Raw genomic sequence first — 16,469 nt, forward strand, 5'->3', positions numbered from 1 at the left:
AAAGAGTATTGGGCAACATTTCATCGAATTTAACATTAAAATTTTGCAACAGTACTGTTAATGAGAACAGATTTGATCCACAGTTTTGCTTCTCCCCACCCCAAGAGCTACAATGTGAAACCCTCACTGTTCTTTGTAAATTAGCTTATGAAATGCAAGTTTAATAAACATTGTTTGTGTATTTAAACACACCTTTGACTCATGCTTTAAAAGGGAACAGTCACATGAATAAATGCTCTAATTGCAGCAGAACTAGTAAAGTTAGCGAAGCCCCATAATACTATGTTTACAATTTGAACACTAAATGTATCAGCAGCAATCACTGTTATTGACAAGGTGAAAGTAAAATATTTCATTTAATATGAAAACTGCGTAACGCCTAACTGGTGTTTAACTAAAGGGTTGTGGTTTTTTACAGCAGAGATGAGAAGGGAGAGCAGGAATAGTTATTTTCCTGTGAAGCTGTGGATCCTCACTTCTACAAATAGTGATTTTTGTAGTTATTACTTTGTCTGTGTTCAGTTTTAGGGAACCAGAGCGAAATACGCAGAAAGCACTAAAATCCTGCCCTGGTTTTTTTTTAGTACCTTTCTTCATGATTTTCCTTACACATGGAGGCCTACAGTGGTAGGGACATGAGTGTAGTGAAGCTACTTTGAATGAATTATCTGCAGTTGAAAAGGGTCCTTTCCAAAGGGCAGGTCCATGACGCAGATTCTGCCTGCATCAGAGGTGTGATCCCTGCCTGGAACAGCTTGCTCTCTGAAGCCCCTAACACAGCCTAATTTATGCCAGTCAAACCTGCTGTTTTCTTGAGTACAGCTGGGTTTTGGTGGTTTTTGTTTTGTTTCATTTTTTTTCGAAGAGGTAAGTCACAACTATATCGTGCTGAAAGCCTTTGCAGCTTTGTTGTTGCGGCAAGTCCCCTACCAGCAACCTTAGACCTATGTAGAGTATCACTACTTGTATTTGGGTAAAAGCATGCCTGGTCTAGACAAGGCCATTTGCATCAGGGGAATCTAAATATGTCTGAAATTGTTCAAGTGAAACATTTCAATCTTTTGCTCATTGAATACCAGAAATTAGATACAGTTTTCTACTGTTAAAGATCAAAATATATCAGTGCTAGCACGGTGTGAAAGGTACGGGTTATTTGTAAAAGGGCTTCTTAAATATAACTGCTTTCTATTATAATGTAATAAATCTACTGTGACATAAAAGTAAGCAAATTGGTCCAAGTATCAAATCCATTTTTTTTTTCAGAGTTAATATTAAAGCAGACGCCCTTTCAGCAGTACACAGTAAGTAACAATGCTGCTTTTAAAGGGCCTTGCAAGTGATTATTAAGCCACGTTGAACTTGAGGCTGATGTTGCAAATAAAGACCCCAGCAGCAATTAAATAGTTATACCTAGATTTGGAGGTATATTAAATTTATTTCAGGTCAACTAACCCCCCCTAAGTTAGTACTTCACGACACCAGGAGAAACTGTATAGGGAGAGAGTCTTCCAGCTGTAGGATTTTTCTGGTTTACAGGATGGAGGATGACAAAGTTGTATTTGTACACACACACACTTGGAATCGGGTTTGGCGCAGCATGAGGGGTACCCTCAGGGCGGCCGTACTCGGGAGAAATTGATTTTGGTGTGTTTCAGCGAAACACCTGGCAGAAGGACATGCCTTTGCAGGGGGGCTGAGGCCGGGGCCGGCTTTCACTCCGGTGTCATTTATTCAGTCACGGCGGCGTTTTTCCTCCTCGTTTCTTTGTTCCTTTAATTTCCCCCCCGTCTCGCGGGGCGCCCGCCCGCCCGGCCCCGCAGACAGCCCCCGGAACACATGTGCGTGTCACAGCGGGCTGCCCGCTCTGCCGGCGGAGGGGGAGGGCGCCTTTCGCATGGAGCCGCTGGCTGAGCGAGGGCAGCGCGGCGCGCCGCGGCGCCGGGGCCCTGTGATGCGGCAGCACTCGTGTGCGGGCAGGCCCCCTGCTAGGCGCTGCCGGCGCTCGGCACACGGCGCGGCGGAGACGCGGGGCCTGGCCCCGCTCCATGGAGACCAATGGCATCGCTCCCGCCCACCGCCGCCGACCCCGATCCCGCCGGCACGCACGGCAGCACGCTTCAGCCCACCATGGCCCCGCCGCCGCCGCCGCCGCCGCTCCGGCCCTCGCCGAGGTGAGTGCCGGCCGCCGGGCTTCTCCGTGGAGGCCCGGACGGCTCCGGGCCCCGGTGGCCGCCGAGGACGGCCGCGATCGCGGCGGGGGAAGAGCAGGGGGAAGGGCGGGTCGGTGTGCGCGTCGGGGGGAACCGGACGGGGACAGGGCCGCGGGGACCGGCGGTCACCGACCACCACGGTGCCCTCCACCGACCCCCTCTTCTCCCCCTGCCCGGTCTCCCCGCGGCTCAGGCGCAGCTTTTCAGCGTACGGGGCGCGAGAGGGGCCGAGAACGTGCGGCGACGGGGGGGGAGGGGGGGGGGCATCGGTGTGGGGCAGAACGGCAGTTAACGGTTTCATCCGGGGGGGGGGGGCGGGGGCAGGGGGGGCCCACCGGGGGTTTGCCGGTCGCGGGGGGTGTGGGGGGGCGACGGGAGGCGCGCCGGCGCCGGCTCGTAGGCGCTTGGCCGGTGGGGTGAGGAGGGCGGGGGAGCTGGGGGTGAGTGCAACAACATGGCGGCGCGGCGCGCTCCGGCGGGGGGAGGGGGAACGGCGAACTTCTCCGAGACACGAGACATTCCCTCCCCCCCCACGCCGGAAGCCAGGCGGGCCTGGCTCTCTATGGCTTCTGCTCAGCGCTAGAGCGGCCGTCCGGAGGCTCGCGTTCTCCCTCCCCCCACACACGTCACCGTTAGAGGGCAGCCAATCGCGAGAGGGCGTATAGCGAGGACGTCAGCAAGGGCTCTCGGCCTCTAGTTGTAGCGGTGCCTTGTGGGATATCGGAGGCCTCGCGTCTCGGCAGGAAGGAAAGCGGAGCGCGGGGCGGGGGGGGGGGAGGCCGGTGCGGTGAGGTGAGGCTGTCATGGCGAGTAATATCGAGGAGATCTTTCGGTCCTTCGTGGTTAGCAAATTCCGGGAGATCCAGGAAGAGCAGCAGCAGCACGGCGGGTAACGAGCCTGTCTGGGGCGGCGGGGGAGGCGGCGCAGCCGGGGCCTAGCGCGCGGGGAGGGGGGGGGGAGGGGGAGGGGTGTGCTGGAGCGGGACGGAGGGCGATGGGCCGGGGCCCGGGGCTCCTGGGGGTCGTTCCGGCGTGAGCACGGCGGGGCCCGGGGGCTCGCGTCCTTGCGAGTGCCTTTAGCGGAAAAACGGCGGGGGGGAGAATGGGGGGGAGGGGAGGGAATGTGCGTGTGTTGTGGGGGGAGGGGCGAGCGGACGCACGCGTTGGCCGCTGGCGAGCGCACCCTCGTTTCCACTCACGGGTTTTCGGTGTTGGTCTCGTGTGCCGGGGCAGGAGGGGAAGGGGCGAGCGTCTGTGCTGTGTGTCTTACCGATCTCCCTATATGTGAGCTCGCCCAGTTTTCCCCAACCTTGTCTCGCAAAGTAAGCAAAATCTGCTGGAGAAGAGTGAGCGACGGGTTTTTGTTTTGTGAGGGGAGCCCTGTACAAATTCTTACATAAAGCACGGGGGCTATGGCACATTGGAGAACGTGTTTTCCTCCCTTATGTCTGATATTCAGTTGTCACAACGTGTTCTGTTGTGAAAAAGTGTAAATTAATCAAAAGGTAGATGTTTCACCAAAAATATAGCTTCTCAGGAAGCTAAAGTACTGTATTGAAGGGTTGAGTATTATAAATGCTTATTAATTAAAAATGAAAAGGTCAAAAAAGGCTCAAAATTGCTTCTATTATCTTGATATTTTTTTGGTTAGTGGAAAGGTAGAAGGCCAGCCCAATGGTGACACAGTCCCAGCTGAGCAAGCCAACCCTTCAGATGACACTGTTGCTGGTGCTGGGAGTCGTCAGAATGATCAGATAGTGCAGAAAATAGAGGAAGTGCTCTCTGGAGCCCTTGATACAGAGCTGCAGTGCAAATCAGGTAAATGAAAACACATTTGGCAATATGTTTTTGTTTAAGAAGATTGTCATAGTGCTTAAAATGGAATCAGTTTTACAGAGATGAAAAGTACTTTTCAGTACTGCTCCTCTCACTGAGCTTTATCTGAGAAGTTGTAGTTAATTGTAATGTTCGTTAAGTAATTTTTTTGTCTGCTGTGATTTACAACCATAGATGGACAGAGAAATACGTAATTTAAAAACTGAACCTGGTTATTAAATGAAAGCATTACTTAGTGTGCAAAAAAGTTATTTTTCTTTTCTCTCCGTTACACTAATGCTAAAACGTATAAATACCCATATATATTTATAATTGTGCTTTATTTTTGTATATACATACTCAGGGTCTCAATCAGCAGTTCTTACTAACAAACCTGGTACTGAGGGATAGAAGCATTGTTTGTTGTGCTGTTTTGGATTGGTTTACAAGATTATTTCTAAAAATCATTTATTAGAATTCGGAACTGTATGATTAACTGTTTTTGTCAGAATAATATGCTTGTTGTTTTAAAATGACTAATGCACTTATCCTTAAAATGTAGATACTCAGATTGCAATCTTCCAAAGGTTAAGAAATTTTTATGGACCAATCTTACAACTTCAATAAATTACTGGATTTATTATGTCAAAAAGTTGCATATGAGTATCCCTTCTCATGGGACTAGTCCTTTCTGTAAATTTCTGAATTGGAAGAGTTAGTGAGATGAAGGCTCTGTTTATTGCATTTCTAATTTTTTGGAGTTGAAACATAGGTGACTGCTATGTACTTGGTAAGTATAGTTCCAGAGTGATTATTTTTTTCTTTAAGAGGCAGTGTAGAAAGTTGTTTATTTCAGAGATTCTGTTTGCCAGGTTTTGGAATTGCTTTTTCTTTCTTTTATGCACAGTGGCTTGTTTACCTTGAGTGTTTTCAACAGTCTTCCACTTATGCTATATAAACAGCACTTAGGCTGGCATCTGTGGGGTGTGGTGGTTTTTTTTTTTTTTTGTTGGTTGGTTGGTTGTTGTTGTTCTGTGTGGAAGAATGAGGCAAGCTAACATGGTAATAAATAAATGAGATCTATTAACCAGGAAGTTAATAAACTTAACCTAGGGTAAACATTCGCACTGTCCATATCAGGAAAGGAGTTAAGACCATTGTTGGACAACAGAGATTATCTGAAAATGCTGTGTAGGAAAGGTTGTTTGACTCTGCCTCATTGTCCTCTTTCATTGCATTCACAACAGTGTTGGTGGAACACTATTTTTCGTTAAGCTGTTTATTTTGTGAAAATATGTGTGCTTAAAACCACCCGAGATACTTGTTTACGGAATGCTAAGTCAGGTTCATTTAATGGTATTGCATTTATCAACAGTTTTTGAATGATTTTGCATTGTTTACTTGAAAGATATGCTTTGTAATCACAGCCAGATTGTAATTGGAGAATCTATATTGCTGCACTGGCCGGTATAATATAATCATTGAAGATAACATGTAGGCAGACTTGAATATATAGCTCATATTTAACAGAAATTATAAGAAGTTGCCTTTAATAGAAGTGCCTTTCTCATGAAAACATGGCACTAGATACAGAGAAGGGTCAGAACCTAACACAGGTTGAATGCAGGGGAAAATGAGGTATAGAATTAAAAGAAGGTGATCAAACCCTCCAGTTTTCCTCTTTCTCCTTGCCCCGCTGCCTCTCCCCAATTGCTTGTCTCTGCAGTCACCTGAATTTATTAATTACTTTTGTGTTTTGAAGCAAAAGCTCTCTTAGGTACTTGCAGGTTTGCAGTTGCTTGTGGCAGCTGCAGTCCAGTCTGAGCAGCTGGTTGCCTGCGGTGCCTTCAAGCTTGTTTGGATTAGGGAAGAGATTCTGTTTCCTCAGATTTGTTTGAAGACTTAGTCAGTGAGCAACTTAATCAGTAAATATGCTTAGATGATTTCTAACACAACTGGTCATACTGTGCTTAAATATGCTTAGATGATTTCTAACACACTGGTCATACTGGGCTTACTCACAAAGTAAAGCATAGTAAGGGGTAATGGGCTGGCAGCATGTTATATAGTAAGCACACACCGCTTAGATAATTTGCCTGGAAAATGGGGGTTCTTGTTTTACTTCCATGTGCAGCTTGATGTAGTTTAGAAGCACATCCCCAGCTTCCTGGAAGAATGCCCAGTTGAATATAGGTGGAAGTATATCCAACCAATTCTTGGAAAGAGTCACGTTTCCACTGGAACTGTGTTGCTGACCAGAAGATATGGTTACCTTCTTGAAAGAAGAATTATTTATTTTTACTTAAAGTGACTCCTGAGAGGAAGGGTAAGAGGGTTGAAAAGGGAATGAGAGCTATTTGTGTATGGTGCTTTGGTGAAGAAGGCATGGGTTTCAAGTTTAGATTTTTTGTATCTCTGTCCATGTACTTGGTCATTAGTCTAAAAGAATTTTAAAAATGTAATTTCAGTAACATTTACAAGGAAAATATCATTTTTTCTAGATGTAGACAAAAATACTGTGAAAAATAGTACTAAGTCTACAAAAAGAAGCTCTACTGCTGAAGATGAAATTCCTAGGAAAAAATCAAAGAAGAACAAGAAACACAAAAGCAAGAAGAAGAAGAAAAAGAAGAAGAAAAAGGAAGAAAGAGAAAAGCATAAAAAACAGCCAAAGGAGTCAAAGTTGAGTGCGCGTCATGCTGAACGTGCAGACTTGCAGCCTGCTTCTCTCTTGATGCCAGAGAAATCAAGCTCCAAATTGAGTGTGCAGCATGGAGGATTTGGAGATGCAAATCTGGCTGTCCACATGCAGTCAGAAGAACTGTGCTTAAAAGCCAGTGAGGAGCTTGATAGACAAGCTTTAGGACTTGTTTCTCATTCAAGAACTGATTCTCAGCAATCTGTGGAAAGTCTTGGAAGTGAGAAGGGGACTTTGTGTGCAACAAATCCTCCGGTTAATTTAGAAAGCAACCAATCTGATATCCAAGAAAATGTTAGTATCACTCAAACTAAAATTTGCACTAGAGAAGAACAAATTCAACAGTCTCGTGAAAATATTTATCCTGTAGCTATTAATGCAAGTGAAAAGAGTGTTCTTGTCGATACTGGAAATGATACTTCAACTAGCATCCCATCTGGAGTTGCTAGTAAATCTGAAATTCAGAAAGATTCGGCAGCAACTCTAGCTTCAGGGGTAGTGGAAGCACTAAAAGGTTCAGAAGTTATTCTGAAATCTAAAGGCACTGAGGAAGTAAAAGCTTTAGATACTGCTCTTGAGTCTGAGACCACAGAGGTGTTGAAGTATTCAGAAGCATCTCTACAGTCTGTGGCACAGGGAGGAGTAAAACAGTTAGAAGCAACTTCAGAATCTGTGTCTTTGGCAAGTGATGTGACAACAATTCCTAAATCTGCACATCAGGCAGATCTGAATACTGTGAAAGTAGCTCACATGTCTGTGGCCATGGAAGAAGTGAAAATTCCCGAAGCAACTGAAAAAATCTCTGCATATGGAAACGTGGAAAGATCTTTGGAATTAGGGGGTTGTGAGCAGAACTTAGAGCCAGCCATGAAGCCCTCAGTTATATCTGATAATTGAGAGTGACGCAGTGCAGCCCCACGGAGAGTTCAAGTGTCTTAAAGGCAGATGTATCTTTGCAACATTCTTTTAAAATATCTGCAGCGACTGGTCTGACCCAGGTTGAAATGAAAAGTGCCAAAATACCCCTGGGACCAGGAGCTGTTACAAAAGTGAAGGATATTGAACCGGCTAGAAGCTCTGTGCGCATGGAAAATGTGAAAGCTTCGGAAGAAGAAACTCTGCAACCAATTGCTGTAGTAGCACCCAAACTTTGGCAACAATCGTGGAACCTGGGGGTGTGATAGCAAAAGATGGCAAAGCAGATCGAGAGTGTGTGCAAGTTGAAGTAGTCAAAGATGTGGAAGGTACCGCTGATCCTGCAATGACACTGAATGCATCAGGAGCGCTCCTACAACCTAAAGTTTTGATGGAAACAAGAAGTGTGGATAGAACCCAGGAATCTGCACTTCCAGCAGAATTGACAGATGTGGTTGCAGAGGCGAAAGGTTTAAGAGCGGCTTTAGAACCTGTAGCAGTTGCACAGACCTTCATTCCCCGAACAACTGCAGAAATCACATGGCAGAGGGTTTTAAAGGACCACGAGCAACTGTAGAAGTTACAGCACCAACAGGAGTAAAAGGTCGAGAAACAAGTCAAGGGTGTTCTGCAACTGGAAAATACTAATGCTTCAAAAATTTCAGAGTCTACTCTCAAGACTGTAACTGTAACAGAGGTAAAGGATACAGAAGGTACTTCATTACTGAGACAACTAGAGGAGCCGAGAGAATCAAGATCTGAGAGTGACTCAAATGTGAGAGGTTTGGAAGCAACTCCTCTGTCTTTGCGGAAAGAAGATGTGAAAGGTCCAGGTTTAGCAGCCGCACTAGATTCAGCAGCGGTGTCAAAAGCTGGATTAGAAGCAGGCTCATATGCTGGTCTGCTAGTTATGAAAGTTGGATCTGTGAGACCAGTGAAAAGTTTGGAAACAAGTATAGGACCTGTAGCAGAGGCAGAAAGGAAAGATTCAGAAGCAGACCTTGACAGAGCTGGGACAGAGATGAAGACGTCTTATCACACCCGCGCATGAAGGTGTGGGAGATTTAGGAGATCCAGCGTCCGTAGGTATGGCAAGATACAAGCTTTGGAAGCAGTCTTGCAGCCTGGAACCCTTGCAGTGGCAAGGGGCTTAGGAGAAATGTGTGTTCTGAAACCAAAATGGGTAGCGAAGTCTTGGAAGCAAGTCCAGGACTTCCTGCCTTAGAAGAAAGGTCAGAAAGGGCTCCTGAATCTATGATGCGTGTGTAAGCATGGAACCAGTTAGAGAGTCTGAGGCAGTAGCAGAATGATGCATTGAAAACCACAGCAGAGAGAGAACCAAAACATGCGGAAACAGTTGCAGAACCTCTTGGTGCAAGCAAAACAAAGAGTTCCATCGTTTCACAGTCTCAGGTCATGACACATAGAAGAGTCTCACAAACTGAGATGGTAGGGGAGATAAAGGATTCTGAACTACCTGCCAGTTCTGCCACTGTGGAAGAGAGACGTTTGGACAACTTGTCAGAAGTTGAGGCAGTTGCAGAGGTAAAAGATGTGGAAGCGAGATCAAAAACTTCACACTTAACACAGATGAATTTGGAAATGGTTCTGGGATCTGAAACAAGGACACTAATGCAAGGCTTGGGAAGGACATTGGCATCTGAGCTGGTTAGAGAAACAAGGCATTCTGAAGTTGCTCCAGAAGATCCAAACAAAGCAGAGGCAAGGAGCAAAGAAGCAATACTAGAACCTGTGCAAACAGTTACGGTGCAAACTTTAGAAACAAGTTCAAATCTGCACAGGAACAAATAGGTCGTCAGAAGTAGTATCAGACGTCTTTGCCCAGAGTGGAAGAACAAACTATGTCATCGGAAATAGCGACAGAAGTGAGAAACTCGAGAGGAGCTTTGGAATCCAAGATTTCGACAGATGTGAGAACTCAGGGGCCTACTGTAGAATATATAATTGCAACAAGGAGGACAAGCACAAAAAAAATTGATCCCTCACTTATCAATTTAAAAGATTTGGAAGAAGCTTCAGAAACGGAGAAAGCAATGAAAGCAGAATATTTGGAGCCAGCATCAGAAGCTAGAGAAGTGAGCTTGTTGGAAAGTATGAAAGAGTCTGCAACAGTAGAGATGAAAGGTTCTGAAACAGTTGGAGAGCCTGAGGTACACATGGATATCCAACGTTTGGAAACTTCCCCAAAGTCCAGAAATGTGGAGGCAGTGAGTGTCTCAGAGGAGGCTTCAGAAGCTGTTCCAGAGTCTTTGCACACTGAAAAGCAAGAACATCCGCAAACACTTCCAGAAGCAAACCTGCTGCAGAATGGAAGAGTACAGAAGAGGTGCCAGAAATCTTGAGTGCTGCTGAAATGAAATCTTCTGAAGCAGTTCCAAAACCAGGAGACATGAAAGATCTTGAAACAACACTGGAACATGAAGTGGCAGCAGAAGTACCACATGCAGAAGGGGTGCAGGGTCAACAAATGGAGGATGTGAGACTTCCAGGTCAAGCTCAGGAATGCGAGATACTGGTTGAGAAGAAAGATGCAGAGCAAACTCAAGCATCTGAGCCTTTAATAGCAGAAACAGTTTTTTAGTTCTTCACATCCAGCAGATGAAAAGATTTCAGCAGGGACACCTGAATCTGAAATAATCAGAGACACAGAACAGTTGGAGGCAGCTCCAGCTCATGTGGCAGAAACAAAAGATTTGGAAACAACTCCTCTTCCTGAGACTGTTGTAGAGCTGAAAGATGCAGAAACAGCTGTGAGATCGGAGGCAGAGATAAAAGATTTGGAAGCAGCTTCAGTACCTGAGACTGTTACAGAAGCAGTTCCAGTACTTGAGGCAGAGGCAAGCCAGTCAGAAGTCGTTCCGCAGGTTGAGGCTGTCAAAGAAGCAACTCCAGAACGGGAGTCAGAGAAAAGAGATTCAGAAACATCCGATGTGCAGCCTGATGTGGCAGCACGAATGAGAGAGACTCTGATGAGACTTGAAAAAGTTATTGAAAAAAGCAGCCATAGAAGCAGTGATAAAAAACATGATGCAAAGAAACAAAAAAGGAGTCGCTCCAAGTCTCAGTCCAGGTCTAGGAAGCGGAAGAAAAAGTCAAGGTCACGTTCTACTTCCAGGCGTTTGACCTCTAAAAGAGCACGTTCCAGGAGCAGAAACTATTCAGATTCCAGAAAAAAGCATTCCAAATCTAGATCTCGATCTGTGGAAAAGAGAGAGAGGAGAGTGTCTTCCCGGAGGTCCAGGCGCAGACGTTCCAGGTCATCTGACCGTTACAGGTCTAAATCCAGATCAGCAGAAAAGAGAGGGAGCAGATTGTCCTCTGGGAGGTCCAGACGTAGACGTTCCAGGTCATCCGACCACTACAGGTCTAAATCCAGATCAGTGGAAAAGCGGCTCTCCTCCCGAAGGTCCAGACGCAGACGTTCCAGGTCATCTGACCGCTACAGATCTAAGTCCAGGTCAGTGGAAAAGCGACTGTCCTCTCGAAGATCTGGGCGCAGACGTTCCAGATCTTCTGACCGCTACAGGTCTAAGTCCAGGTCCATGGAAAAGCGACTGTCCTCCCGAAGATCTGGGCGCAGACGTTCCAGGTCATCTGACCGCTACAGATCCAAGTCCAGGTCAGTGGAAAAGCGACTGTCCTCCCGAAGATCTGGGCGCAGACGTTCCAGGTCATCTGACCGCTACAGATCCAAGTCCAGGTCAGTGGAAAAGCGACTGTCCTCCCGAAGATCTGGGCGCAGACGTTCCAGATCATCTGACCGCTACAGGTCTAAATCACGGTCACTGGAAAAGAGCAGGTTGTCCTCCTGGAGATCCCGCTACAGGCGTTCCAGGTCTTCTGACCGTTCTAAATCTAGATCCAGGTCTTCAGAAAGAAAGGAGGCAAAGAATACTCGTGGAGGTTCAGACATAGAGGGTCTGGTTCCTCTGATCGTTCGAAATCTAGGTCAAGATCTGTTGAGAAGAGAGGTCGGAAGGCATCTCTGCGCAGGTCTAAACGTCAGCGCTCGAAGTCCTCTGACCGTTACAAGTCTAGGTCCAGATCAGTAGAAAAAAGGGATCGAAAGCAATCATCACGGAAGTCTAAACGTCAGCGCTCGAAGTCCTCAGACCGTTACAAGTCTAGATCCAAATCAGTGGAAAAAAAGAAGGAGTCCTCACGAAAATCTAAGCGTCGCCGCTCCAAGTCTTCTGAACGTTACAAGTCTAGGTCTAGGTCTGTTGAAAAAAAACGCAAGGAATCTTCAAAAAATCTAAACGGAAACGTTCCAAGTCCTCTGATAGTGTTAAGTCAAGGTCCAAATCTATAGAAAAAGAGAGAGCAAGTTATCCTCAGGAAGGTGCAGTAGCAAGCATGTGGAGTCTTCTGAACCTCAGGAGTCAAGCAAATGTCTTGAAAAAGTAGGTGTTCCTGAACCTCTTTGGCAAGTGAAGGCAGCTCCTCCAAATCCTCTAATGGCCCTGTATCAGTAGCTTTATCTGCGGAAGGAATAAACGGCCCAGAGCTGCCACCAGCATCTGAAAGTGGATTTTCCGAAACTTGTGATGGTCTTGAGAAAACTCCTCATCTGTTGAAAAAACAGCAGATCTCCAGCCTTCTATGATGTCTGACCTTGATAGCTCCAAAACCCCAGATGACCTGGAATTGAGATCCATGCCTGAGGAAAAAACACAGGTTTCAGAGCTTTCTGTGACACCTGACAACGGATCAGCTGAAAAAGCAGTGGCTCTGGAGTCTTCATCATTACCTGAACTTACATACTCCACATCCAAGTCAAGATCCTCATCTGTTGAAAAAGGGGAGATGCAGAAACTTCTTCTGTAACAGAATTTCAGCTCTCCACATCCCATGAAGATGAGTCGAGATCTACCTCTCTCAAAGAAGTAGAGAGTCCACAGCCTCTTCTGACACTTGAAAGTGGATGTTCTATATCTTCTGATGATTACAAGACAATCTGCTCGTCCTCTGGAAAGATGGAGGTTCAGGGGTCTTCTCTGATGTCTGAAAGTGTACTCTCTGACTTGTCTGATGGTCATGAATTGAGACATATCCCCGTTGAAAAAACAGCGCTTCAGAAGTTTTTGCAAGTACCTGAAAGTGAATCTTCCAAGTTGGCTGACAGCCCTGAGTCAAGATCACTATCTTTTGGAACAACAGAGTCTCAAAAATCTTTTCCAGCACCTGAAGTTACATGCTCTGCATTCTCTGATGTCTGTGAGTCAGCCTCCTTGTCTCTAGAAAAAGGCCAGATGCAGAAGCCTTCTCTGGCTTCTGACAGTGGATGCTTGGAGTCTCCCAGTAGACGTGAATCAGGATCCTGCTTTGCTGCACAAACAGAGGAACTTTCGTTGATGTCTGAAGGTGGATCCTTCAAGTCACCTGATGGAAATGAACAGAGATCTTTATCTGTTGAAAAAGTCAAGGTTCCAGATGTTTCCCTGATGTCTGAGCGTGGTCCTGTTGAGATCTCAGATGACGTCATTTCAGCATCATCTTTTGAAAAATGCAGGAAGCTGTACTGACAACTGTAGGACAAAGCTGCAAGTCTTCTGAAGTTCATGAGTACAGATCATCTGTTGGCAAAGATTTAGACGGTCCAATGCTTTCACACGTACTTGAAATGACTGCTCTGAATCTTCTGAAGTGCATGAATCGAGATACCTGCCTGCTGGAAAAAGAGAGGCTACAGGATCTGTCTTGATGTCTAAAAGTGAAATTCCTGTGTGCCACGATGGCCATAAATCAAAACACAATTACTTTGAGAGAACAGGAGGTGCAGAACTGTCATTAGCATCTGAGCTCAGGTGTTCTGTCCTCTCTGAAGGCTATGAATTGACATCCACTGCAGTTGAAAAAATAGAGATACAGAAGCCTTCTCTCCAACTGGAAAGTGTTTTCTCCAAGTCTGCTGATGTTTGTGAATCAGTAAGCACACCTTCTGAAAAGCTACAGGCTCCAGTGACTTCTCTGGTATCTGAAGATGGGCTTTTCCTGTTGCCCCATAGTCATGAATTGAGACCTATCCCTGCTGAAAAAGTAGAATTGCGAAAGTCATCTGAACTGAAAAGCATTGTGTCCCCTGATGGCCACAAGTTGAGGTCTGCCTGTGATGAAGAAATACAGGTGCAAGAGCCACCTCTGATGCTGGAAAGCAGATGTTCTGTTTCCTCTCATGATCATGAGTTGACATCCACCCCTTTTGAAAAAGCTGAGGTAGAGGACTCTTCTCAAATGTCTGAAAATGAGTATACAATAGGGCTTGATGGCCCGGAGCTGACATCAACCCCTGCTGAAAAAACAGAGATGCGAGAACTTTATCGGATGTCTGAAGAAAGATGTTCAGTGTCCATTGATATCCGGGAGTTGGGGTCACCCCCTGCTGAAAAGATAGAAGTGCAAGAGCCTGCTCTAGCATCTGAAAATGAATGTGCTGTATCTTGGGAGCATCAGGAGTTGAGATCTAGCTCTCCTGAAAAAGTAGAGATGCAGGAGGCTTCTGTAGTACCTGACAACGAATATGCTGTGTCTCCTGAACGTCAGGAATTGCCGTGTTCCCTTACTGAAAAAACAGAGGTACACGAGTGTTCTCTGCTGTCTGAAAATGAATATGCTGTATCTCCTGAGGGCCAGGAGGTGACAGCCAGCCCTGCTGAAAAAGAGGTGCAGAAGCCTTCTCTGACATCTGACATTGAATATACCATCTTCCCTGAAGGCCAGGGATTACAGTCTACCCTTGCTGAAAAATAGTGGTGCAGGAGCCTTCCCTAATACCAGACAGTCAGTATGCTGCATCCTCCGACAGGCAGGAGTTGCTCACTTTTACTGAAAAACAGAGGTGCAGGAGTGTTCTCTGCTGTCTGAAAATGAGTATGATGTATCCCTGAAGGTCATGATTTGAGATCCAGTCCTGTTGAAAAAGAAGTGGAGGAACGTTCTGAACATCTGAAAGTGAGAGTTCAATGTCCACTGATAGCCAGGAGTTACAGTCTACTGCTGTTGGGAAGACAGAAGTGCAGGAGTTGTCTTTGATGTCTGAAGGTGAATGTGCCATGTCCCCTGAAGGTCAGGAGCTGCAGTCCAGCCCTGCTGAAAAAGTAGAGGCTGAGGAACCTTCTGTGGCATCTGAAAATGAAAATGCTCTGTCCCCTGACGAGTATGAATCAAGATGACTCATGCTGAGAAAACAGAGGATATAGATTCTTCTTTGACACCTGAAAATGACCATGTTCTGTCTTTCGAGAGCCAAGAGGTAAGATTCACCTCTGTTCAAAAAGCAGATGTGCATGAACTTTCTCCAACACCTGAAAATGAACGTGCAGCATCCCCTGATGGCCAGGAGTTGAGATTCCCCACTGCTGGAAAGCAGGCAGTCCTGAACCTTCGACGCTAAATGATAGAGCCTCCATGTCCCCTGATGACACTGACTTGAAATCCATCCCTGTTGAAAAATGGATGATGCAATGCCTTCTTTAATGCCTGAAAACTGGGTGCTCCATGTCGCCTGATGGCTACAGTGTGAATCTGGCCCTGGTGAAGAAACAGGGGATCTAGAGCCCTCTTTGATATCCCAACGTAGACATTCCACATCCTCATATCAGGAAGGTCATGAGCCGAAATCTCCCGTGGAGGAAGAGGGTCTAGCATCCTCCTTGACTTCTGAACATAGACGATCTGTGTCCCCTGAGGGCCATGACCAGAAGTCTGTCATAGATGATGAAATGGATGATCTGGAGCCCTCTTTGACATCTGAACATAGGCGCTCCACGTCCCCTGATGAACATGAGTCAAGATCTAGCATTGGTGAAGAATCAGAGTATCTGGAGCAGCCTTTGTCAACAGAACGTAGATGCTCCGTGTCTTCTGATGAACATGAGTCAAGGTCTACCACTGGAGAAGAGGCAGAGGATGTAGAACCCTCCTTGACAGCTGAACGAAGAGACTCCACATCCTCTGATGAGCAGGAGTCGAGATCTACCGCTGGTGAAGATATGGAAGATGGGGAGCCCTCTTTGACAGCTGAACGGAGACACTCCACATCCTCTGATGACGGGAGTCAAGATCTACAACTGGTGAAGAAATAGAGGATCTGGAACCTTCTTTAACAGCTGAACATAGACGTTCCATGTCTCCTGATGGACGTGAGTCAAGGTCAACCACTGGTGAAGAAGCAGAGGACCGGGACCTCTCTTCGACAGCTGAACGTAGACACTCCACATCCTCAGATGAGCATGAGTCGAGGTCTACCACTGGTGAAGATGTGGAGGATATGGAACCTTCCCTGACAGCTGAGCGAAGAGATTCCACATCATCGGATGAGCATGAGTCAAGGTCTACCACCGGTGAAGATGTGGAGGATATGGAACCCTCCTTGACAACTGAACACAGACGTTCTACATCCCCTGATGGGCGTGAATCAAGGTCTACCACTGGTGAAGAAGTAGATGATGTGGAGCCCTCCTTCACAGCTGAACGAAGAGACTCCACATCATCAGATGAGCATGAGTCAAGGTCTACCACTGGTGAAGAGGGCGAGGATGCAGAGCCCTCTTTGGGAGATGAAGATAAACAGGATTCTATGCCTCTTGAAAGGATGGAAGAACAGGACTCTTCCTTTATAGCTGAAAGTAGGCGTTCTGAGTCTTCTGAACGTGAAAATCTAGATCCAAATCTGTTGATAAAATGTCTGACAAAGAGTCTTCACAAAGATCTGTAAGCAGACACTCAAAATCTCCTATTTGCCAAAAGAGTCGGTCCACATCTGTTGAAAAAGCAGCAGACAAAGAATCTTCACGGAGATCGAGACGTAG

General features: G+C 46.3%; 1 protein-coding gene across 1 annotated transcript in view; it reads left to right on the forward strand.

The window, feature by feature from the left end:
• The first annotated feature begins 2,937 nt into the window (after positions 1-2,937).
• Positions 2,938-16,469, forward strand: part of LOC104370634 (SON DNA and RNA binding protein) — a 31,080-nt gene continuing 17,548 nt past the window's right edge. The window contains 2 exon segments of the mRNA XM_086617845.1: positions 2,938-3,090; positions 3,862-4,028. Of these exon segments, the coding sequence (XP_086473971.1) occupies positions 3,014-3,090; positions 3,862-4,028 (244 nt within the window). The 5' untranslated portion in view covers positions 2,938-3,013.

The sequence above is a fragment of the Tauraco erythrolophus genome, chromosome 1 (assembly GCF_009769465.1).
Source record: "Tauraco erythrolophus isolate bTauEry1 chromosome 1, bTauEry1.pri, whole genome shotgun sequence".
In the NCBI taxonomy this organism is placed as follows: domain Eukaryota; kingdom Metazoa; phylum Chordata; class Aves; order Musophagiformes; family Musophagidae; genus Tauraco; species Tauraco erythrolophus.